Source organism: Gavialis gangeticus, unplaced genomic scaffold (assembly GCF_001723915.1).
Source record: "Gavialis gangeticus isolate Ggan-Ray unplaced genomic scaffold, GavGan_comp1, whole genome shotgun sequence".
Taxonomy (NCBI): Eukaryota; Metazoa; Chordata; order Crocodylia; family Gavialidae; genus Gavialis; species Gavialis gangeticus.
In genome coordinates, this window is record NW_017728992.1 from 184,501,134 (window position 1) to 184,527,378 (window position 26,245).

General features: G+C 43.0%; 1 protein-coding gene across 3 annotated transcripts in view; it reads left to right on the plus strand.

The window, feature by feature from the left end:
• ZHX2 (zinc fingers and homeoboxes 2) overlaps nt 1-26,229 on the plus strand; it is a 154,061-nt gene extending 127,832 nt beyond the window's left edge. Inside the window, exons 3-4 of one of the 3 annotated variants that reach the window (XM_019528117.1) lie at nt 14,092-16,784; nt 20,411-20,977. In XM_019528117.1, the coding sequence (XP_019383662.1) occupies nt 14,285-16,780 (2,496 nt within the window). In that variant the 5' untranslated portion in view covers nt 14,092-14,284 and the 3' untranslated portion in view covers nt 16,781-16,784; nt 20,411-20,977. Of the gene's footprint in view, nt 1-14,091; nt 17,349-20,410; nt 20,978-25,216 lie in introns of those variants that run through there. The other 2 variants (XM_019528115.1, XM_019528116.1) reach the window with 2 other exon arrangements.
• Nucleotides 26,230-26,245: the final 16 nt, after the last annotated feature.

Genomic DNA, 26,245 nt, shown 5'->3' on the forward strand with positions numbered 1-26,245 from the left:
TAGGTGGAGGGCAGTGCAGAGAGAAGTTTCTTCCTCACAGGGGACAGGGGCTCAAGCAAGAACTCAGGCCCCCTATGGCTTCCAGACTAGTAGCTACAGCCTCTTGACTGCTCTCTTATTCCTGGCCCTACAGATCTCCCTCTTGTGGCCACCCATGCATCCAGCTTCAAAAGGAGTACTGGAGAGAGGCCAGGACAGTGCCTGACCTGTGGTGTTTAGAGTGCTAGGCTGGGAAGTCAGAGAGAGCTAGGTTCACGTCTCCTCAGGGCAAGAGAGATTTAGAAGCCAGATCCTCTTGCTTTGGATCATAGGAAAGTAGGGCTGGAAGGAACCTCACAAGCTCAGTTTTTCCAGCCACATGTTCAAGGCAGGATCATCCATGATTAAACTATCCCCACCAAGTGTCCGTTCAACCTACTCGTGACAGTGTTCAGGGATGGAGGTTCCGCAACTTCTCCGGGTAGCCTGTTCCAATGCTTGACCACCTTTAAAATCAGAAAGTTCCTCCTAATCTCTAATTTAAATTTCCTCTGCTGCAGCTTGAGACCATTGCTCCTAGTTCTGTCCCCTAAGGCTCTAGAAAAACCCGTCTCCATTCTCTCTATAATCAGACTTATCAAATCTCCCCTCAGCCTTCCCTTTCTCTGAACTAAATAATCCTAGTTCTTTTAGCCCTTCCTCATATATCATACTCCCCAGGCCCCTCATCATTTTTATTGTTTGGCACTGGACTCTCTCCAATCCATCTACATTTTTCTTGAAATGTGACGCCCAAACCTGGGCACAGCACTCTGGATGAGGCCTCACCAGTACTGAATAAAGCAAAAGAATCACTTCCCTTGATTTTGCAAGTGGCACTCCTGTTGATACACCTCAGGATGCTCTTGGCCTTTTTTTTGCAACAAGAGCACACTGTTGGCTCATATTCAGCTTATGCTGTACTCTACTGTAACCCCCAGGTCCTTCTCTGCAATGCTGCATCCTCGCTTCCCAGGCAAGTGCTTTAAGCACTAAGCTACTCAGGGCAAAAGAGAGGAAATCTTGCTCCCCCCACCCCTGAGTCTAAATACCTCTAGTACCTAGAGGCAGGTTTCGGTCAACCTTTTCAGGTGTCTAAGGCCAGTAAGCATTCACAGAGGTCATGTGCATGTCCCTTGACTACCAGCTCATAGCTTACTGCACATGGCCAGTGTGTCTGCACACACATATAGTTGGCCTCAGGGCTGGGGATAGAATTCGTACCTCCATGTGAGTATTGGAAATACTACCTGGACTACCCAAAATGACCACTTAAAGCACCAGGAAGGAACAGTGTGTTACCCTTTGTTTGTGTTAAATATTTTAAATATGTGAAGCTCCTAAAATGTCTGGGTTTTTTGTGGTCTGTAGACCCTTAACCAGATGGACTGTTGTTCTTGTATCTGAAGCTTGTTGGAATTTGATAGATCAAGTTGGTAATTCAGCTAAAATGCCTTAGCCTCAAAAGCTGACATGCCGTTAAGATAATCCCTAGGCCAGTAGCAGTTGTATGGTTACTTTAGTCAAATGCTCTAAAATTCTGTAACAAAATACTTCTCATTTATTAAACTGTTACAAAACTTAATAAAGACTGCACCCACACAGTAAGACTCTCAGAAGCACAGATCAGATACTTACAACAAGGCTAAACCCAGGAATTGTTTAGTCTAAACCCAGGGATTGTTTAGGGCTTATGCTAGCTAGCTCCAACACAGTTTCATTTGTCGTAGCAAAAAGCTGTCTCTTTCTTGCCTCATTTTATACCCCTAGATTTTTCAGTACATCATATTCTCCTGAGTTCCTACCTAGTTGAAAACTTCACACATACTTTTTGCTCTTCTGACAAAACAAAGGCATTTCCTTTGCCTGTTCTTTATGAAATTTGCTTTTGACTTCCTAGGGGTAATGTCTGATGTGTCAGTCTGACACTATTTCACCATGCTTCCTCCTAGATTAGCATATCTATGGCTCTTCAAATTCCTTCCTTAGGACAACAGCTTTTTTACAGCTCCAGGCAATCACCCCTTTGATCCCCTGTCTCCATCTCCCAAATCATGGATTCCTAGACTTGTTATGCTTGTATCTGGTAAAACATCCCATTACCTATTGCATTACATTTCCAAATTCCTTATACAATGGGGAAAATACCTCTACATAAAAATGTATCCTGTGTAGGTGGATGGGAAAAGGTGTCATGGAAGAGATCACAGGAAGGGAAACCCAGCAGGTGCCATTTAGATGTTTCAGTGTTAACAAACAGGAGTTGATTTCTAGAAGCTGCTGGAGCAAAGAGTGAACCTTTTAACCCTCAGGAATAACTGACTCACTAAAGGCATATACAGCTGTATAGAAGAGAGGAGACCAAGTATTCTGTAATTTTATACTTCTTCCCTATACTTCCCTTCTTGAAAACTTTTTAACCCCTTTTTAGAAATCAGAGCTTTTTTACACTCAAAAAATGCTGTCCCTAGCAACAAATTTGATGCTGACCTAAGGAAATACATTTGGGTTCAAATGCATTAATTAACTTTTGGAATTCACTGGCACTAGAATTTGAAAAAGGGGTTAGACACTGTATGGATATTGAAAACATGTCATTTTCTACTGACATGTAGGAGTCAGTAGATTCCTGACTGACTCCTACATCAGGTCAGTCAGGAATCTTTTCTGGTAGGATTTTTTTTAATATGTTTACTAAAAGGATATGAACCCTCATCTTTGAAGAAGCAGTGTGATAGAGCAGGAAAGGGAAGGGAAGGGGGATTTTCAGGTGCTTTAACAACTTAAAGTCCCCAGGGGCTCCCGTGGCTTGGTCTGCCTGCCCTAGTAGGAACAGGGGTCTGGGAGCACTGGGGGGTGCAGCCACCCCTGCAGAATGGGTTGCTGCTCCCACAACCCACTTTGGAAAATCATGGGTCCAGCCCTCATAGAAGCAACTAACTATTTGAATCCACTCTTCATGTTACATGAGTGTAACTGGGAAATCAGAATCAAAATATCACAGCATACAGAGCATTCATTAATGTTAAACTTTTCAAGGAAGGGTCTCACCACTGGTTTGTATAATGCACAATGAGTCCCTAATTTTGTTTGAGGCCTTTCTGGTCTACAAATGGGAGAATTTATTGTTTCTTTAGAAGAAGCATTTACTGACTCTTTATAATTTAGTGAGAGTAAAGCAGGTATAGAAAACACCAACGTACATTATATAGCACTGACTAATATGTCTTGCTTTGACAGGGCATATTAAGGAATGTTCTGATGCACATTGTATAAAACACATTATAATTCCAAGTCACTACCTCACTTTCCACTGTGTGCTGGTCACCCAGAAGCCAAGCATGCTTAAAGGCAAAAGACAAGGTTTTGAAAGACACTGCAGGTGTTAGACACCACAGCACACAGGATGCGTCTACACGAGACACTTCCTGCAGAGTTGCCTAACTAGATGTGCAGTAAAACGTCTCCATCTACACATGCGGAGCTATTAGGCCAGAGTAAACTAATTACCTGCCATTGGATAATACTGCCCAGTATAAGTACTATTCTACAGCAGAGTTATTTACTCTGCCACAGTGCATGTGTAGGTGGTGACCAGAGCTGGCTGGAGCACAACGGTGCTACAGTGCAGGGCTGCCTGCCGGCTAACCCCGTACTGTAGCACCCTTGTGCCCCAGCCAGCCCCTCCACAGCACGAGCCAGGCAGGAGCTGCCCTGGGCTAGCAGGCTGACCCCTTGGGCCACCTGCCAGCTGGGGCTGTACCACCCTGGCTCAACATGCTGCAGTCCCAGGCACTCGTGTAAATGCTGCACACAGGAACAATAAACGCCAGTATGAACTGTGTTGGAATTTATTGCATCACATGAATAGTCAAGTGTAGATGCACCCCCAGAAACTTTCAGTTCCCCTTTGTACTTTTAAAATTCTTCCTCCACTCCCAGAATTTCATGGAGTCTTGTTCAGTAGTGGACAAGCCAAAGTGATGGAGACTATGGCCCAGATGTTCAAAAGTGACAAGTGATTATGAGTTTCCAATTTGGGATGCTGTCAAAGGGCCTGAACAGTCATAATCACAAACATCTGGATGTTTTCTGGTTGTATTCTATTTATAGCAAAATACCTTTTAAAAATAAGGCACTTACTTGGTCATTTACATGAACTGAAAAATGTAATCATTCAATTCTAGAGACACTCTTACTAGCATTTACCTAATTAATTACATATTTTATTTATAACCATTTTTCCATGTCTGGTTACTTAATTCAACCTGCAAAGAAGTGCAAGTGCTTCAAGGCTCTAGCCAGTTATAAGGCAGAGTACACAGGTTTTGCCTGCATATGCAGTACACTGTCCATATATAAACAGTTGCTTTGACTTGCCCAAAAGCTTTCCCTCCTTCCAGTATTTTTTCTAAGTCATTACCAGCTGCTATACTATGACCTGTCTCCTGGGAATCATTGCTCTTCTTCTGCTTATTACCCAGTATATTATTTAAACAATGTTTTATACACATTATCAGTGGTGAGTACTAGCTTTTTTGCTATGCTAGTTGATATGCTTTTTGATATTACTGTAACAGCTGCATGCTAAAAACAGTAATAACAAGGGGAAAGCACTGTCCTGTGCATGTTCCCTTTCACATCAGGATATGTAACTCTTATCCCTCATCCTTCAATTTGTTAAAGAATAATATTACTGTAACATTATGTATGTGTTTCTGGTAGGGAGGAAGAGAATGGCTCCAGTATACTGCATGCACTTTTTTCACTGGGGTTTTTGTGCAAGGAAAAAGAAATAATTGGGGCTTTTTTCATGATAACGTAATGCTAATTAAAATCTGCACTAGCCTGAACCCTTTGAATATGCCTGTTGTACAGCCAAGTACTTTGAAATCAAATTGTTAAAGCAGAAGGGACACTTACAACTGAATACACACTTTGAGTCATGCAAAAGATATGGATCCGTGATTAGGAGAAAGGAGGCTACCAGTAAAGCAAGTTAGGAATCAGCAAACTAGTTCAGAGTCCTGGGTTATGCAGTACCCATGATGAAAAAAATTTTACTAAACAGAGGGATGAAATACACATCCAATTCTCTACTGCATCTGGTTGCACAGTTTGTAAGTTGGTAGACACACTATCTGGATGGCATTCAAGGGGAGGAAGTAGATTTGAATTATTCTTCCACCAAGATTGATTCCTTACACAGTAGACCATGAGTCCCAAAATTCAGAATCTCAAAGACTGTTCCAGAGGTAACCTTTCCAGGGGGCCTCCATGTACATCTCCCCAGCTACCTTAAGAACTGAGCTGTAACATGCTGCATTTCAAACTAAAGAAACTAGTTTGAAATAGTTGAGGGTATTTGCAAAGGGGTTCATAACTTGGTGATTTTTAGATACCTCCATTTAGACTTTTTTGTGTCATCTGATGCTTGTTGTGTTTGAAAAAGTATTGAAAACATATTTGATGGTGATCAGGCTACTAATCGGTTAAACTACAAGATCAGCAGATAAAAATGGTATTCAGTGGCAGGTATCCAGGTTGTAGCCATATTGGTCTAGAGGAAAAGGCAATCAGGACTTGCAGTAGAGATGGTATCTTTTATTAGACCAACAAGATTTTTGCAAAAAAAAATTCTTTTTTCAAGTAAAGAAATTTTTTTTGCAAAAATCCTGTTTGTCTAATAAAAGGTATCATCTCTACTATGAGTCCTGATTGCTGTATTCAAGGTGGCTACATTTATTCCACCCACTATAACTCTAGGCAGGATCTTTCCAATGAAATTGCCTCTTCCCCTTAATTGTATTTGTGTTTTCTCTGCCACAAGTCTCTGGATGAGGGCAGGGGAGCAGGATCTCTTTCTTCAGATGCATGGCAGAGCAGTCAGTTCAATAAGAAAACAAGTCAGTCAGATGTTATTGGCATGACAGACTACACAAGTGTTGCCAAAGCAGTCCCGGGGGGACAGATGAGGGGGAATGTTTTATCTTTAGAAAGAAAGAAGCAGGCCTCTCAGGTATTGGTAATAGATGGGTATGATTTTACACGGGGCAGGTTTTCAAACTATCTGCCAGGGTGATCATCCCATGATCATCCTGGCAGATAAGGGGTAGCCAGACCTGCCAGCAGGATGTCCCATGGTGATGTCACCTCTGCTGCCTTTGTCTCCCCCCTCAAAGGTTAGGCACCTTTCCCTTGTTGCTCTCTGATTAGATTGTCTCAAGGTTTCTCTTAAGTGGAAGAAATCTTATTTCTCATGTTCCCCTCATATTTTGGATCCAGGAGTAGATAGCATTTCTCTGTCTACTGCCACGTTGTTTTCCCAGTCATTCCTCTCTGTATTTGGGGCTGTTTTATGAGGGTGAGCGATATCCCAATGCTATGGAAGATTTCTACTCTGTTGCCTTCTCCTAGGAGCCAGTTTATAAGATAGAAAGTTCACTGTTCCTCCAATAGATATTTGCAGGGAAGAAGTTCTTCTTTTGCATATCCTACCTATCACCTGAAGAATAGAGGAGTACAGTGGGATGGGGGCCAGGATGACAGGTAGTGAAATAAGTGTTGGGAATGTAAAGAGGCCAGCTGAATATTTCTCAGGAACCTCCATGTGCAACAGATGAAGAGCCTGGGTTCTTTGCATGATCAGCTGGAGGCTCGGTGTCCTGTGATACTTCTTAGCAGCAAATCTCTGTTAGCAAAACCCAAATATATGTGCTGGTCTAGTGGTCTAAGTGCTGTTGCCAAGCAAACTTAACTTACTTCTCAGCTCAAGGGACTGGCAAAAGTACTCTTACTGATATCAGTCACATCTCCACAAGGTGTGTTTGATGATCTAGCTACCCTGGGAAGCATTTCCCCCCTGCCCATTGCTCTGTACAACTCCTGAGAAACCACCAGCGACCCCCCTCCTGCCTCTGCTCCGTGTCTGCAGCCCCGCTAGGAAATCTGGAGCTTTCTCTTGCACGGTGCTCCAGATTGAGTTGCTGCTCTGTTCCTACGTCTGGCTTTGCAGAGCCATTTTACTGTAGTGTGCGTTGTTTAAATAATTATAACAGGAGGTGGAATTGTTGCATATGTTATTTTTATGTTTGTCAAACCCGAGCTAAACAGAAACAAAGCCAGTCATGCACGTAAATACTCTCCGAGGGGTTGGTAGATAATACAGTTTAAAAGCCCCCCCTGCAGTTTTAGACCTGTTCTCAGCCCAGATCACTTTTCTCTAGTTAGTGCGTGAGTTTAGTTTGTACCTAGCTCCTGAACACAGCTGCCCGTTTAGAAAGAAGCAGTCTCCTTTTTAACCTGGTGGTCAGTTTGCTTTTTGTGCCTCGGCTCGTGAAAAGCGAAGATTGTTGTTTTGCTGTATGGCAAGGCAAAAAGGAAACATGGCAGCCTGGCTTGAGGGGGTGGGGGCTGCAGGAAGGAGGCGAGGGTTTGGCTGCGTGAAGCCTACATTCCTTCCCCGTGTCCGGGTGAGTCACGTACGCTCAGCCTGAATGAGTCACTGGGCTACGGCCTTTCTCCCTGATGCAGTCACTGGGGCCTAGTCCATGGCTCCAGTGACTGCAGCACCAGTAACAATAGTGAGCATCGCACCCCCGCACGGCCCGAGACCGCTTCCGACAGCAGCCGTGCCTGCAAGGGGGGGTCAGTCGTCTCGGCTCCGGATGGTAACAAATGTCAACAGCCCAGGCTGGGTCCTGGTGAGGGAGGTCGTGCATTTACTGCAATCAGTCTGGCAGGATGAATTTGGCTTCTAGAAATTGCGCACGTATTCATATGTGTGTGTACAGGTGAGTACGTGCGCACATGCATACGTGTTTATATGCATGTACATGTACACACGGGTGTGAGTGTGTGAAGGCATGGGTAATAAACCAAAGCTATGCAGTGATGCTCAACTTTTGTTTTCCACGCAGATTTGCTTGTTGCTGTGAGACGAACCTAAGCTACAGCTGAGTGAGCGAGTTTCGTGTTGTTTTTTTTTTCCTTTTTGTTTTGGAAATCGTTACTAGTTACAGAAACAGCCATCTGCAGGTAAAATCTGTTGATTCATGCTAGCAAGCTGCCGTTCTTCCTTGTCCGTTGATCTAGCTAACTTTACAGCACAGGAGAATCTGTTACGGCTTCCATTTCAGAGGAGGAGACAGCAAATCCTTTAACAACTTTGTCAGGAGGGACCTTGCAAAGCTAAAAGTCATTTTTTGTAGGCTGTAAAGTCCTGACAAGATGCTTCCTTTGGAAAGCGACGAGTTGCTTCTGTTATTTTCTCTGACATGCCTAGTGAAAAGCTATGAAATTAGATGTGGCAGTCCCTCCAAATTCATACGGTGTGATTCTTTGAGATCTGGCATACGGGGTCCTCATTTAGGATAAGAACTGACTGGTAGCTTGAGGGCAGGTGAGGGCTTCTTAGCAGCTTTATATTCATTTATCTCCAAAAGATGTGAACCAATGTATCAGGGAGGCTGTCATCTTGGAAGTCTGAATGTATGACTTGGCTACACTTCAGACATCCCATCCCATCGAGCCGATACAACACTGGATATGTTTTCCTCACCCTGACAGCAAAAGGCAATCTATGCATCAGCTGGTTTGAGACGCATTTCCAGGGGCTGTAGAGACTTGTGTCCTATTTTCCCCTCCTCTTGCAGGCAGGCTAACTATTGTAAAGGTCAAGGAAAGGCAAACTCCTGTGGTTCTGTGTGCTGTCACAGAGATCTCACTGAAGGCTGGGATGGGGGAGAGCCACAGGGCTAGACCTCCATGAACCTTTTTCCTGCAAATAAACACCTATGATCAAAGTGGCATTTACATTCTGCAAGTCTCCAAAGGGAAGCGTTTGACTTGTCTGTAATTTGCAAGGAGGATCATGATTCCCTTTGAGCAGGACAGCTTTTTGTAAAATATGGGTTTAAAAAAAAGGAATAATCTGCCATAAAATTCTATGAACGAGGTTTTCCAGATCAAGGCCAAGAGAAGGTTTGCATGGTTTTTGGCTTTACAATTTTAGCTGAAGCCGTTTTCTGCCTTTTCCTGTATCTATTTATGTCATCCCGCCACTGTGGTGTCTCTGTTCTTCCCTCTGTGTGTGCAGCTTCACATACCCACACTCTTGATGTATTACCCACGAAGAGAGGATGGGCTAGTGCAGTCACTAGAGAATGGGTCATGGTTTTTAGAGAAGGGGAACCACAGACCAACTTGAAGGCTGCTTCCACATGTTAAAAAAATGGTGCTTTACTTAACCTTGGTGCGTTCCTGCACCAAGCCCAGTGCTTGCCCAGAAGAGGCAGTGCATTAGTTGGACCCGGCTCCCCACCGTCTATATAGATCACGTTCTTTAGTGGGGCTTTTTTGGTGCTTTGATCTAACAGCTGATTGAATCAGTTTTAGATAAAAGCGCCAAAAAGCCCCACTGAAACGCCTGATCTGTATAGATGCCGAGGAGCCTGGTCGTAGTAACACACTGCTTCTTCTGGTAAAGTGCGGTTTATTTTTTTTTAACATCTGCAGGCAGCTGAAAAGATTTGGTCTAACTTTCTAACCGACTAAGCCAAGGGTGTCAAATTTACAGTCCGTGGGCTGGATTTAGCCCACAGCTCTTTGTCGGTGCCTGGTTGAGGCATAGGATTTCTGGCATAGGACTTTTATTTGATAAAGTAACCCAAAGCAAAGAGCAGAATATTGTAAGGGAGAGAGACTTGTGGATGGAGCATTGGCCCAGAAGGACATTCAGAAGGTTCAGCCAGTGGTGTGGTGGGGACCTTGGGCAAGTCGCTTTGCTGCTTTGTATCTGTTTCCCCACTGGTGAAATGGCAAGAATGCTATTAACCTCATTGTAAAATGTGTTGAGGTATACAGAGAAAGAGCTAGGTAGGAAAATAAGTCAGAGGAGAATAAATAGGGGGAAGTGAGATGGAAAGCTCCCTTCTTTATTTAAAATAAAAGTAGTGGAATTATAGAAGTGACTGTGAAGTGTTCCTGCCTAGGCTGGAGTCTGTGCTCTCACCTAAGTGTGAACACATGTTTCCTCTACGGGCAGACTTGAACATGCCCTTTTTGATGGAATAACTGCCACACAGGAGGGTGATGAGGGGCTGAGCACACTAGATCTATTCCAGTTTCTGTCTAACAACCTCTGACCTCCTGCAGTGGTAGAGATAGGTTTCATTGCTGTAACAACTCGCCTAATTCTGAGAAGGTTTGAATAAAATAGTGATGGAAATGCAAGAGCTGTGTTTACACGGGCACCCAGCTGATGCTACCGGGAGGGTTCAGTAGAGCTCCGGTAACAAGAAAGGTATGTGATTAGGAGTAAAGACCATGTGCAGCCTAAATTCTTCCCCCATTGTGGGTAAGTACTTTACAAATCATGGGTCAGTCCTAAAATGCCCAACACTTCAGTGTATCATAGCAGATGCTATAAAACTTTGGGAAACAGGCCATGTTTCCTTTCTTCTGTATATTGGTGTTCTCAAGAGATGTGACATAAGAGTCCTGTTTTGGCAAAACACTTAAACACATGCTTAGCGGTAAGTCTACACATAATCCCATCCCTATTCCACAAAGCCTGTAAAAATGGACTTAAATAGATGATTAACATTAAGTATGTGCTTCATTGTTTTGCTGAAGAGGGGCCTCTATGTATTAGCCTCCTTCCTCAGCCCGCCAATGAATGATCTGTGTTAACACGTCGAATTCTATGCATGCCCTTCCAGCCTAATGCAAGTGAGCAGAGGAAGTCGACTGAGCACAAGACTGCATAGATTTACTTACTCCAAGATTGCTACAATGTAACAAGCATCGCCTTCTCCACACTAGTATTACCATTTAAAAAACTGGCATTTAATGAGGACATATAGTGGATCACAAAAACTGATAGGGAAAGAATGATCTCATTTGGCACTGAAATGGATGTGCTGTTTGGGCTGGAATGAAATAGCTGTTAACATTGCTCAAGAGAATAGTATATCCCAGGGCAACCTACAGCCCTCAAGCTGGATCTGGCCCACAGAGCATTTGATTTGGCCCACAGATGTGGGGCTTCAGCAACTTTGAATGGCAGGGGGCTTTGGCTACAGTCGCTATCCCCATGCTGCTGCAGGGAGAAGCAGTAGCAGCAGGTGCTCTCCTTTGGGCTACCTTGTAGAAATGAAGCAGCAGTGACTGGGTCCTGATACCTACTCACCTCAGACCCGAGCTGGGTCATTCTGGCCCCCTCAGCCGAAAATGTTGCTGACCACTGCTGTATTCAGTGGAGATTCTGTATTGTTAGCTGATTTGGATTCCTCCAGTATCTTTGGACACTGGATGCCTCTTAGCATTTCAAAACACATGATTAAAAAATTGAAAATGTGTCAACACTGCAGTTAGATCCTTATATTAACCGATTTCAAATTCTCCAATTAGTAGACACTTAAAAAGGTGGTCGTTTACCCATACACTTCACAAGAGCCAATTTCATAAGACCCTACTCCACTGTCCAGTCCCTCCATGAATAAACCACCCTTCCTGACTGCCTGTTGTGAAGTAGAGCTTTGCAGAAGGCACAGAAGTTAGTTTACAAAATCCAGGGTATGCCAGAGGAAATGCAAGTTTGAATCCACAGGGGATTTCAGCAGAGTTTGTGCCTCTTCTAAGGATTTGGGAAAGCACAAGAAGATGGGCTACCCCAGACTATTTAGCTTGCAGTAGGTACAGCTGCCTGGATTCACTCCATGGAGACAGCAACTGAAACTCTTCTCTGTGTAGTGATGAGAATTTCTCCCTGGAGGATGCTCCACTCATAAAGTAGGCAGCCATGTCCTGTGCTAAATTAAGTCCCTGAATAGTCCCAGCATGAACCAACAGAAGTTTAATAATGAGAGGAAAAATGGCCTGCACCTCAGTGGACATGTCTACATGTGCATCAACGCACTGCAGTTACAGCGCAGTAAGTTTAGTAATAACAGGTGCTAACTTAATGCACGGTAATTGGCACTACTGCATAGCAGTGCTGGCACACGTCTTTTAAGTGACACTAGTGCACAGTAGACTAATTTTAGTGCACTTTTAGCATCTCATAGATACGCCCAGAGATGTACGTTTTGTAACTGCTATAGCCTGAACCATTGGAAATGTAAAAGGGAGTCAGCCATTTTATAAATGCTATTTCTTAACTGTGTTACCTGAGCTTAAGTTTTTCTTAAATAACCTGAGGCAAGTTTTTCCTCAAATTTATACTGGTATAAATTCATTAGAGGTGATGTTGGTGTGTGGGATTAATCTGGTGTTATATCTATAATACTCAGAGCAGAATTTGGCCCTTGAGACTGACCTTTCAGTAGGAGTTTTGGGTTCTCAGCACCTCTGAAAATCAACTATTTGTGTCTCCACACAGATATTCTCAGAAAGTTTCTGTGTTCCTTTAAGAACTCCCATCTTCTTGCAAGTGAAATCTACACTGACATCAATATTTTTAAGTACATGGAAGTGTCGTGACAATTATATTCCACCCCCTTCATCAGCACAGATAGTTCATAATACAGCTTGTGTCATTTTGTTCTTGTCTGCTGTTGCACTGACTGGTGTTGATGTCATGTTTTTTAAAGAAAAAGAAATAAAACGTTATTTTAAAAAAATCCTTACATCCTCAGGGCTTCAGAAACCTACAGCTGTTCCTTGAAACATTTAAAAAGAGCTGAGGAAATACTTTTAGAGCATTTAGGCCCTTGGCAGATGTTAATTTAATGGTACTGTGAATCTGATTCCTGATCCCAACAATTGCACATTCTGGCATGCCACATATGTTATGACAGGGCTGGTGATTTGGGGGATCAGGGATCAGATCCCAATTTCTTTCAACTTAGCAGCCCATATAGAATGTGGGATCCTGATCCGAGGCTCCAACTGCTCTGACAATTTGAAAGCTGTGTACTGGGCTGCCCAGCATGGGGCTCAGCAAGTGGGAGGTGGTGGGGGGGGGCAGCCAGCTCCATCTGCTCAGAAGCTCAGGAGTCCTGCATGCAAGGCTGCTGATGCCTGGCTTTGTGTTGCCTCGCAATGGCAGACCCCTATGCAAACCTCCTAGTTAGAGACCCTGGGCTGCCCTCTTCCTCATGCTGACAAGCAGCTGGTCAGGCCAGCCCCCACTCTGGAGCCAGGGCAAGGCTGCCCCATCCTAATACCAGTAATCAGCAGATTGTCAGCATGGGGAGAAAATATGTTATACATTCAGTTTGAGACGCATACAACCAGCCACAAAGACATTCTGCATATAATGAATATCTTTGTGGCTGGTTTACCATTTTATAGTGTCATAAATTTTCTGAATATGTGGCACATTGCCATGTATGGCATGATTAACGTGCATTGTCTGGTGGAAGCTTCTAGAAAACTCTCCCACCTGTGCTTGACTTTTTTCAGTAGAAATTATTCCTGAAGTAAAGTTAGTCATGTAACTGTAACATACAGCATCTTTACGTAAGTCGATGTATCTATCACTTGTCTATTTTAACTCACTATAGATAGAGGCACAGGATTCTGAAGTGGGGTCTGTGTACAGTAGCCTCTTGTCTTGCCCTCTCTCTCTCCTTTCCGTTCTGTTTGTACAACCACAAGAAAGATACACCTTCTTTCTTTATTTAGAAATCCTTGTTGATTTGTATCCACCCTAATTTCATAGTCTTATTTATGATTTGACCCCCAGGGAAAAGTAATTAAGTTTAATATTAACCACACTCAATTTTAAATCTGCAGGCTTTTCAAAATAATAATTAATAGAAGCTGAAGCTTCTAAAAAAAGTTACAGTATTTATAGATGTAGCATCTCCTTTGCCCAGCTAAATGTGTTGGTTTTCTAATAAGCATTCAAACTGTGTGCCCTGTCTTTGTTTTGAGGCCATTTTCTAATTTCAGTGCATTATATTCTAAGATTTTCACTCTCTTTATTTTTTGTGGGCCTGATTCTGCCACTCAGTTCATTGAGAAGAAGGATACACAGCATTGTCCAGGCTTGGGTACTCTCTTGGGTGATGGATTTCTTTTTAAAAATATAAATAAGACTCTAATTGTGTTTGTTTTGTTCTGCAGGTGTTTGTAATGCAACCTAATATGTCTGGTGCTTGGAGCTGACACACAGTTGGTGCCGAAACTCTTTTGGGAACATACAAACTACCACGTTCACAGGAAGTTGAAGACATCTGAGAAAGTGGCTTTGGATTCATCCATATCTGCAAAAAAAAGAGACCACCATCTGAAACATCCACACACTATAGTAGCTGCCATGGCAAGCAAAAGGAAGTCAACAACTCCATGTATGGTGCGAACCTCAGAAGTAATGGAGCAGGAAGTTCCTGAGGATGGAGAAGCCCTTAAGGAAAGGAGTGCAGGCATCTCACAGCAGGACTCTAAAGATGGCTGGGTGGCTGATACAGAAAGCTCTGTAAAAGACTGTGAGGTGGCAGAGGGGAAACCTCCAGTTGAGAGTCAATCCAAGAAGCTCCAAGGTGGTTATGAATGTAAATACTGTCCTTACTCAACACAAAACCTAAATGAATTTACAGAGCATGTTGACACACAGCACCCAAATGTAATTCTCAACCCTCTCTATGTGTGCGCTGAATGTAACTTTACAACCAAAAAATATGACTCCTTATCTGACCATAACACAAAATATCACCCAGGAGAGAATAATTTTAAACTTAAATTAATCAAACGCAATAATCAAACTGTCTTAGAACAATCCATTGAGACAACAAATGATGTCCCTATTGCAAACAGCGGCCTAGAAAATGCAGAGTGTGATGAATCCCTTCATGGTGGGATCAGTGTAAGTAAAACCCCAATCATGAAAACAGGCAAACCGAAAGTGGAGACCAAAAAGGGCCCCAAGAAGCTGGAAGAGGGAGTTATGGAAAACCATGTGGATGGGCACCTCCCCCAAGTCATTACAGAAACCACCGAATCTATTGCTTGTATCAATGGAGCTGACCTGCTGCATGACGTATTGGCTCATGTTATGCCTTCTGTACAGCTGCCACCAAATATCAACCTTGTCCCCAAGGTCCCAGTCCCTCTGAACAGCACCAAATACAATTCTGCATTGGACACTAATGCAACCATGATCAACTCCTTTAATAAATTCCCTTACCCAACACAAGCGGAGTTGTCATGGTTGACAGCAGCATCAAAGCACCCAGAGGAGCAAATCAGGATCTGGTTTGCTACCCAGCGTTTGAAGCATGGCATAAGTTGGTCCCCCGAAGAGGTAGAAGAGGCAAGGAAGAAGATGTTTAATGGTACCATCCAGCCAGTACCTCAAACAATCACAGTATTGCCAGCACCTCTGACAACTGCAAAAATGTCTCAGCCAATCATCCAGACTGCTTTGCCTTGCCAGATACTGGGACAGACTGGCCTAGTTTTGACTCCAGTGTCAAATGGATCGACAGTTTCCTGCTCCCCAATTACACTTGCTGTTGCTCCTAATCAAGGACAGAAACGGACAACACAAAACCTACCAGGCGCTCCAGAATCCAAGCGCCCACATGTAGTTCAGGTGCCTGAGGTAACAACCAAGGCAAATGCCACATCATTGACACCAACGAATGAGCGAAAAAAGACCAAGGAGCAGATAGCAGAGCTAAAGGCCAGCTTTATCATGAGCCAGTTTCCTAACGATGCAGAAGTCTATAGGCTAATAGAAGTTACGGGTCTCTCCAGGAGTGAGATCAAGAAGTGGTTCAGTGATCACAGGTACAGAAGTCAAAGGGGCATTGTTCATATCACTAGCGAATCCTTAGCGAAAGATCAGTTAGCAATTGCAGCTGCACGTCATGGGCGTACGTACCACACATATGCAGATTTCACCACCCAGAGGTTCAAAGAGAAAACACAAGCGCAGCTTCGAATCCTGGAAGACAGTTTCCTTAGAAGTTCTTTTCCGACCCAAGGAGAACTGAACAGGCTTAGGGCAGAAACCAAGCTGAGCAGAAGAGAGATCGATAGCTGGTTTTCTGAGAGGAGAAAGCTAAGGGATAGCATGGAGCAAGCTGTCTTAGACTCAATGGGCTCAAACAAAAAAAGCAAGGATCGAGGAACCCACAATGGTACAATAAGCCAGAGTGAGCTGCTGAATAGCTCCCACCTACCCAGTTCACTGTCTGGATCTTCCATAGCATTTAATGAAAAAACCCAAGAACAAATTCACCTACTGAAGAGCACATTTGCAAGAACCCAGTGGCCATCACCGCAGGAGTATGACCAGTTAGCAGCACAAACTGGGCTCACTAGAACTGAAATAGTCCGCTGGTTCAAGGAGAACAGATCCTCTCTAAGAATGGGGACATTAAAATGGATTGACCAGTATGTTGTTGACGGTCATAATGAGCAAAGCCAGAAAAAGGGATCAAAACGCACTGAGAGTCCAAAGAATGGTAACGAGGTGTCTCGGCAGCATTACCAGGAGCATAAAAGGCTGAATGAAGAGAATGTGGGTAAACTAGTGGTGAGGTCTAAAAGAGACTGTGAACCACTGAGAGACTCTTTGTTAGGGAACCAGACTGAGGGCATGGACAGATTGGAGTGCCATAGTCAAGATGGTCATGCTAGTGAGGAGAACGAGGAGGCTGGAGATGTGAACTGGGTGGAGGTGACAGTAGGGGATGACGACGCTGTCTCAGACTGTACAGACAGCTGGAGTCAAGCAGCACCTGAAGGCCAAGCAGAGTTGGCAGATTTTGATTCTGAAAGTATATCTGGAGACAATTCCCACCCTTAGACAGGTAATGATGATACCACTCTGCTTTGGTCTGAGCTGCCTTCAGTCTTGGCAAGTTTCAGTGGCCCCTGAGTTTTCAATTTAAATGCTAGCAGCAGGCTCCTGAGGCATGCTGGATGTGAGCTGGATACTTGAGTGCAGGAGAGCTGGTCCCAAGTGTTCAGTACAGGAGGGATTCAAACCAGGGTTTTTTAGTTTCTCTCTAAGAGGTCCCTTCTGGCCCCACTTCTCTGATTCTGTGCATTTGGGCGTTTCACATGTCCTGGATGAGAGAGGATGTTTGGAATCACTTATTAAGCAGAAACTTTCTGCCTTTATTTGACCTCACATAAGTTCTTTAGAGCTTGGTAAAAAGTATACTGATCAAGCCATACAAAGAAAAAGTAGGTAACCATAGTTACTAATGTCCATCTTACTCACATAATGATGATCTCCAGCGAATAAAGCCCATAGCTGTTTTTGCAACAGGTCACCATGGATTTTGGCAGTGAAGCAGCCTGACCTGCTCTGTGAAGAGGTCGGCCTTCAGTGACAGGGCCGGGTACAACAATTCTCTCTTATGCAATAGCAAGCAACAGAATATTGTTATAGATTGCAATGGCATGTGCAAGAGAATCCCTTTCTGCAGGGTGAGGGTGTTTTGTCCAGCCTTTCTACTGTTAAAGGTATATATACAGGCCAAGGAGAGACATGCTGTTTGAAGTGATTTAAATGCCTTTAAAGCAGGGGCAGGCAATTATTTTGGGCAGAGGGCCGCTTCCTGAGTTTCGGCAAGCCATCAAGGTCTGCATGACAGGCAGCCCAGGGCAGAGTAATATTAATTTTCTAAATTTTTTAGGGGCCCCGCAGTCCATTTTGCCCACCCCTGCTTTTAAGAGTTATCAACAGCAAGGATAAAGACACTTGTGCCCAATGAAGTGCTTCAAAAGAGCCAAAGCAATTTAAATCTGCCAAAAAATTGAAGCATCTTTGAAGCGCTTCATTTTGAGGTGCTTCTTGAAAAGTCTGTGTCCTCCAGCTGTGTCCCACAGTGCCCCACTCCTCACCTCACCCCCTATAGGAGTGGGGAAGAGAAGGGTGGACAGCCTATTTGCAGTCTCCTGCATGCTGAGCTGTCCTGGGAACCTCTAGAGACCAGAGGTAAGAGGCATTCAGGGATTCCTGCTCTGCAGTCCCTGTATGCCTTCATGACCATTTTGAAGTGCTCCCAGGGGGAGGGAACATGAAGGAGTGGAGCCAGAGGGTGCAGCAGCACAGTCCTACCCGTTTTTGGCAATGGTGCGTGTGAGCTCTCTGTGTGGGGTCTGTCAGGGAACCCTGACTTTAATATAACTCAGGACCCCTGGGGGTGAGCACTGCCACTTATAATGTTAGGTTGCTAAAAATGTGTGTGAGATCTCAAAATTTTAAAAAGTGTGTCATTTAAAGTCTTGGAACTCATTTCTGATCTCAGTTCTAGCAGAATAATTCAGTTGATTTCCTGGGCTTAAACGTACTCTTGAATTCACTGACGTCTTTGAAAACTTACCCTGGTACAACTGAGATGAGAATCTGTGTCTTCACCTGGATCCTCCTTCACTTGTCTAGCAGACTATTTGATAAGTACTACACTTGATTAGATAATGCCTGTTTTGGACATAATTAACAGTGCTCTGATCCTTAATAAATGGAATCCATGAAACTTTTAGTTTAAAGTGCAAAGTTCAGCATATATTTAAAAACACATCTCTCCAAGGTAGGAGACTGAAATGAGAACAGTCTAGTTTTTTAAACCTGTTTAAAACGATCCTTTTTGTAAAATTAAATAGCCTCAGCATTGCAAGCAAAAATTGTAAGGTTGCACAGGTATATGCAACACCCCTTATTACAGGAAATCATGAATCAAATTTTCTGAATTGCAAGTACCTCAAAGCAAGAAAATAAGATCCATATGCTGCCCTTGCATATAGATTGGTCAAGGAAGGGACTGTAGGTGCATTGTGAGACTGCATTGCAATGAGTAACTGGAACAGACACCTTACTCATGCTTTTCAGACCCACTCACAATGCAGCAATGTAGCATATGTTAGAGCTGAGTTTTCTGAGTAAGAGTATTTGGAACAGCACTAGCAACATTGCTACTACCACTGCAGCAACTTTTGCTCTGGAGGTGTTCTTTCTGTGCCGCAGTCATAGGTTCACTTGTGCAGGTTTCTCTTTCCTCCAGCATCTTCTATGTTTCCACCAGGTTACCCTTGTTTGCCAGAAAGTTTCAAAGGAGTGCTAGTAAAATAAGCATACATTTTGACAAAAAAGCAGTTCTTTGTTACACTGGGATCAGGTTAGTAGGAGCTTCACCTATTAGATTATTCAAGACAATAAAACTTGGCTCTGAGTCTCACTCCATTTGTAGCACATTGGGTAAAGCCTGACGCTCTTAATCTGTTTTGTTTTCCTTCACACAAATTGTACTCCTGTAGCACTCAAAATGTAAGTGCCTGCCCTCTAGTGACAGAATCTGAGCCTTTGACACACTTGGCACTGTCTGCTTGTCTCAAAGTACTGTACTGCTAGTATTGTTCTGGTAGCCTCTGAACTGTTACTGCAAGCCCTGGAAAGTCCACACAAAGAACCCAGAGATGCAAGAGGATGATGAACATCATCTATCAACTATTTCAAGTGGGGGGTAGAAAGACAGTAATTGTTCAGGTCTGTTTTTTTTCCCTCCTGAAAAACAATTTGAAAAGTCTCCATTTGAAATGAAGAATTAAAATGTTTTGTACAATTTATTTTTATACTGAACCTAATGATTCTAAGTTATGTAGTAATAGGTCAGGTGTTTATGTCAGTTGTAGCAGTGTAAATTCCAGGCAGTGGGATTTCTTTGTCCTTCTGGCAGCACACAACAGCAGTTTAGGGTAGAAACTGAAGATTAACGCTGTATCTAGTGAACCTGAAAGGGAATTTTTGATAGGCTGAGTATTACTATCCAAAGTAGAATTCGCCCAAGCCTCCTGCAGGTCCTGGGCAAAAGATTGACCCTTCCAACATTCAAGCAGTCAGCAGCAGTCTGGAAAGTCTGTTTTGGACTGACTTGGAATGGAAAATGCTGCCTGGTAGGAGCTGATAATGGGGAAACGGATGAGGTTTTCTAGTTTGTGCTCTGGAACCGTAGAAGAGCTCCAGTCATTACGTGAAATGCTCATAGCTGAAGTCATGCAAAACGTACAACTTTGCTATTTCCATTGTTGTTGTTTAACAATGGCATTGTTAAGTAATTAACTTAGTGTTGATATGTATATTGTAGTAATATGCAGGACTGAGAGGGACCAGTCCACTATGCCCAGTAGACATCTTGTTGAGGATGACACCCAGAAATCAAATTTTGTAGTGAGGAATTTCTAAGGTCTGTTTGGGAAGGAGGTTGCTGGAGACCAGGGATGGCAGAATTCCCCACGTAGCTACGGGGTAGCTTAAGCTGAGTTTCAGGTCCAAAGAAGTCCAAAATTCCCAGCTAAACTCTTTGTGAATCCACTGGGTTATCTTCTACCTGTTGTCAGAAGGCAGTGGTTTCTGCACAGCTCCTTGTAAAGCCCAAGACGTCTGTGTTTGGGGGCATGCTTGAAATTCAACTTCTGTTTCATATTCCAGGTTCGGGAATCCTGGCAGCTGAATACATACAAGCGGCTTTGTTGTTAACTTGTTTTGCTCTCAGAGTCCACAGTGCAAGTCCACGTTTGTCATTACTTAGAGAAAATTTTTGCAATAAACTAAGGACAACCAAGTTCAGAAAAATGATATATTCTTTGTCCATCCTTTAACAAAAATATAAGACAGATGTAGTGTGGGATGTATGCTTCATAGCCTGCCAAGTTACCTGTTGTTTTTCAAGCAGGCCACAGGGTTTTGAACATTGCTGCAGGTTTTTCTGAAAAGCCTGGCCAGAATTGGAAATGATAGTGCAGGGCAATTCATCTGAAAGCATTCATCACCAAGCATTGCTGATTGTCACAACATTTGACATTTTACTTAAAGCCCAGTCTCCTAGAGTTGTTGTAGCATAAGGATCTCAGCTTTTCAATTTTACTTTCTTTTAAACAGTAATTTTCTAGCCTTCATGGGTGCCTGCAGATGTGCAGGGACACTGCTCCGACACACTGTAATTACAGTGCATCGGAGCAGACTTGATTAACAGAGTCTGCTGGAGTACACTAAGTAGCATGCTCCAGCAGCCTCCGTATCTCATATATTCAGCATCGCCATGCTTCAGAATGGCAGTAGCGGCACATCAAAGCTTGTCGAACGAGCTTTAGTCAAAGAGCCCCTCCACCGCCATTTTGAAGTACAGGATGCTGAATTCACCAGAAGCTGTGGGCACTTCAATTAGAATGGCTCTAATTAAAGCACACACTCACACACACACCCCCATGCATGAGTAAAGATGCCCCATATTTTTGGAGAAAAATCATGAAAATGTAAATGCTCATAGGCGCAGCGATCAGAAGGAAAATGATCTAGTTCTGCAAGTGTCATGATATTTAAGGCTACCTCAGGTGATTTCGGAACTTGATTCATGCATTTTAACACATGGTCATAGTGGGATAGTGGCATTTTGATCAGATGCAGGCATGAGGGGTTCACGTCATCTAAGTTTTGCATTATGTTGTTTAGATTTCTATGTCAATTTTTTAAAAGTGCTTTGCAAACTTTTCCCACTATATAGTTAACAAATGTAAAAGCACCTTTGGGCAGTTCATATTATCAAGTGAGACTCTCCCTAGTGCAAACAACTTGCACTACTGAAGGCCCTACTCCCAGGCCCCTATCTCTCTCTAGAATTTATTTACTTTTGCTCTCATAGGGACAGCATGCTTGTTTAACACAAACTATGTCATTGAGTCATTGCTGAGATCTGTATTATAATAAAGAGTGTGATTTCTCCTAGCAAGTGATTGGCATCTTCTGTGAAGGGCTGGTGCCCTAAACTGTTGACTTCAGTGGAAGTTAAGGGTACCCGATGCCCCTTAGAAACAGGGCCTGCAGCCATCAATTCTTTTCTCTTGCAGGTGGTGTGGAAATGGCAAATCTTGATTTTTTTTCTTTGTCCCAGTTTTATTAACATCTATAAAACCTGGCAAATCTTAAATGGTAGGGCTTTGAGCTGTGCTAAAGTGCTTCATGACTTTGAGATCATCAGGTTTACGCTGCTTCTAAGCAGAGGGCCTCCTGAACAAAATACCTCAGGGCTGGCAGAGCTAAGACACGCAGCATTACCTCCACCCATCCTTGACTCCCCGGTTTGAATGACAATACCCATATACAGGTGGGTTTTTAAGATACAAGTCCCAGGGCAAGGCTATAACTCCCACGTGTTAAGAGCCATTGCAGGACTCTTAACTGTGCCTCATTTTAGGTCCTATATTAGTATAAATACTATATAATAGATGACTGTGCTGGTTGATCATTGCTTAAATGATAGGCAGCTATCGCTGTCCAATGTAATTAGCTGCTATTCAACTGAAAACTATTTAAATTAAATATGGAACTGATTAATGCTTACGAACTTTGACACCCGTGCAGATATAATAAGATCCTGTGCTTTTTCTCACAGCACTATGCTGTGTTGAAAACGAATTATTTCTAATGTTAGTTTCAGTGTAGCATATTTTAAGGATATAAAGCCATTCCCAAACTAACACTGAAATCTATTTAATTTAAAGGAAATGCATTTTCAGTGTTCAGTTTTAGTCCTTCTGTTTTCTACAGAATTTGAGGGGGTGACTTCTATCCGGTGGGATTAAGTAGTCCATGAATTCCATAAATGAGTCTCAATATTGTAAAGTAATTCAGATATTTTTTATGATTTATTATTTTTACATTTATCATTCTCTTACTGACTGCTTACATAGTGTCACAAGAAGGCTGCTTATCTTAGGGAGAGGATGGGACTTTGAAAAGCACACTGTATTTACCAGGCACTCTTCTCATTAAGTTTTGCCAATAACTGCCATCAGAAGGAGGGCATAGGCAACTGTTGATCCTCTGGATTATGGGGTACATGTAAGAAGTCTATTCAGATGCCTCCTGAATCAATTCAAGAGTGACACAGCTTGTTAGAAGTTTCACAGATCCCTGTGTTGTCTGAGGTGGAGTCCAAAGGAGGAAAGCAAGGAGTTCAGTTGATGCTGCAAAAACTCCAGCCATGGGATAGAAGAAGATTCATTATTAAGATCTTTGGCCAACTCCCAACTGTTGTCATGGTTCAGGGTCAGATTCATAGACCATAGGACTGCAAGACCCATCCCCGTGAAGGTTTTCCATCAAGTTACTCTGAATGTATACCTTCTTATACAAATGTATGAGGCCAGGATCAGGCCTGTTGACACCATGTGTGTGCAAGAGGAACAGAATTTGCTCTTTACTTAAATACAACACAGTGGGTGCATCTACACAAGATGCTACTGCGCAGTGGTTACTGTATATTTATTTAGTACGCGTATAAGCAAGTACTAAATAAATGCATAGTAACTAGAATTACTGCACAGCAGTCCTGGCAACCACCTTTTTAAGCAATGCTATTGCACGGTAGCCTAATGGTACTGTATCAGGCTACTGTGCAGTCACTGTCTTGTGTAGACACGCCCAGTGTGCAGCCAGTGCCAGAGAGGTTGGCAGGTGCTGCTGGTTTTCTTCATAGCACCTTTTCCCCTTGGGATGATCTCTGCAATGTTACTTGAGAGCAGGAATTTTTATTTACAAAATCCATTAGGCCAAACATGCAGGATTTTCCTCTGATGTTGGCATAACCTTCTTATTCTAGTGTTGTTCCTATAATCCTTCCCCCCACCCTAAAAAAGAATTTATTCTTCAACTGATGACATTTTTCCATGTGCCCTTCCTGTTCAGGGCACTTTGCTTCTCTACCTCTTCCTTAGCAGCATTGGAGTGACAGTGAGAGCCCGCTGATCCTCACATAGATATGCCAGAAGCACCATGGGAATCCCATGCACAGAGATTTCCAGCTCACTGTTTTCCTAGTGTACACATCATTATGTAGCAAGCACATAGTCCTGCAGTGTGCCTTAGTTCCTGTTGACCTCAGTGAAAAAATCAAGGTCTCAGCATCTCACCAGATCCCATGCAAGTGGTGGTGCATAACCTAGAAGAGTTTGGGAACTGCTGGCCTAGGAGCTTAATTTTGAGAACCTGTTTCTTGCAGTTCCCATGTAACTCAACCTGGGTTTTGGTGAAAAGTGCTTCTGGGGAACAACTGTCAGTCATTAAATGAGGGCAAAAAGGGCAGATAAGCCTAATGCAACAGTTGGAAATGTGTATTAATTAAAGTGGGAGTTTTGATTAAGTAACGATTACAGGATCTATTATTGTGCGTGCGTGCATGCATGCGTGTGTGCATGAAAGCCCTGTCAGTCACAGACCAGCATCCTGAAAGGTTTGAATCAGGATTGCTCAGAGATCTTTTTTACAACCCAGCAATTGAAAATGCTTAACTAGTGATAGGTTTTATCAAAATAGGTTTTGAAGACTTCAGGGGATCTGATGCAGTTAGGCTATGCTTCAGAGTAAACAGATGTTTGCACTTTCACCCAGTCTGAACACTTTGTGGGTTTTCACATGAAAAAAAAAATCACCGTTCTGAAAACTTCACTATAACTTGATCCTGTGCAGTGCCTTTGATTGTCTGGGGGAACTGGACGGAGGGGCTTTGGTAGGCTTGTTAAATTTCTGTTGTGGGGTATTGTCTCTACTTACTGGGCACTTACTGTGGGTAGTAAAACACAGGAAAGAAAGATGGCAGGAGTAGCTAGTCCTGAATCTATGCAACACAGAAGTGCTTAACCCCACTGCAAAGATGAGGGCTTGTGAAGTTTCTAGGAGTATATATAGCAAACAGTTGCACAAAACTACTGATGTGCTGTAGCTGAGTGGAGAAGCAGTATCCTTCAAGGTAAGTCACAGCAGTCAACTAAGCAGTTCATCCTTCATTTGGCAGCCCTGTGCAAACTAAGTTGTGAGTCCCCCTTCCCCCAGATACAAATGATCCAGGTAAAACCGTACCTTGCACTTTTGCGCAACCACTTGTACCTATGCAGAAGAGTTGTGTATAAAACACCTGTTTTGATCAAATCTTGGCATCTACACAAGGTGCCGGGCAGCCATGAATCAAGCTTCACCATGCCATGTAGATTCAGGGAAGAATCAAGTCTGTGACTGAGGAATCTGTCTGGAGGAGGTATCATTGAATGTTAGGTAAATTGAAAAATAAAGAAATCTGGCATGCTGCACCAAGACCAAAAAAGATTTCTATGGGAATAGGAAGGCTTCAAGATACAGTTCATATAATAGCACTATAAATGTGAAGTAGTAAATTGAATGCTGTTTAAAGCGACCATGCTGATCATTTTAATAACAAAGAATACATCTCTCTTATTTTTGTAGGGATACCAATCAACCATGTTCTCCTGATAACTAAGGGGGAAAAATCCATCTGAACATGGAATAAATCTCTTTTCCTCCGTGGGACAAGATAGCCAACAAGTTGTGACTCCAGATAGAGCCGTGCTTGCAGAGGCACAGGGAGAAATAGTCTCATGGAGCGTCATTATGGAATTGTTTATAGTGCCAAAGTCCTACTACTGCATTAAAGAAAAAAGGGTCTTTGTACATAAATTTCTCCTTCGCTTCCTGTCCCCACCCCCTTCAGCTACCCGACACCCTCCCGAACTGGAACAGGTTGTACAATGTGGGAAGTTTGTTACCTTTTTAATTGGTGGAAATCATCTTGCTTGTACCATTGCAGTTTGGGGTTTGATTTTCTTTTTTAATTAGTAACCACTGTATCTGTGTCAATTTTTAAACAACAGTCTTTTGGAACCTTTTCAATGTGATCAGCACCTGATCCTAGATCTCCACCCCAGTGATGGTTTACATTTCAGCCCACTCAGTGAATCATGGGAGTTTTTGTTGATGTTGCCTGTTTGGTTTTTGCATGGGATTTTGTTGTTTTTGTTTTTCCAGCTGTCTGCTGTTAGTTAAGTTATTTAAATCTCCACATTTCTGTGCTAGAGTGAGGCAAATCTCTTTTCCAGGATCTGTCTCTCACTTTTGCCAAACCACCAACACCAACGTTTAGGCCTCAGACCTTGAGAATATGCCTCTGTCTTGTTTGAGCACCTTTTTCTTACAAGCAGTAATAACCCTACAAAGGGGTAACAATGAGAAAATTAAGATTCTTCATAAGTGAACATGTTCGGACTGCTTTGGTCGGTACCAAGATGGGCTACATACTTTTTAGTCCGCCCTTCATGTTAGGTTGTTGTAGCGCACAACATACGTTTCCGATTAACTCTCACCACTAAATTTTATATCGATTTTAGGTCCTTGAGTGCACTTTTTTCAAATAACCCTAACTCTGTGTGTGTGTGTGTGTGTGTGTGTGTGTGTGTGTGTGTGTGTGTGTGTGTGTGT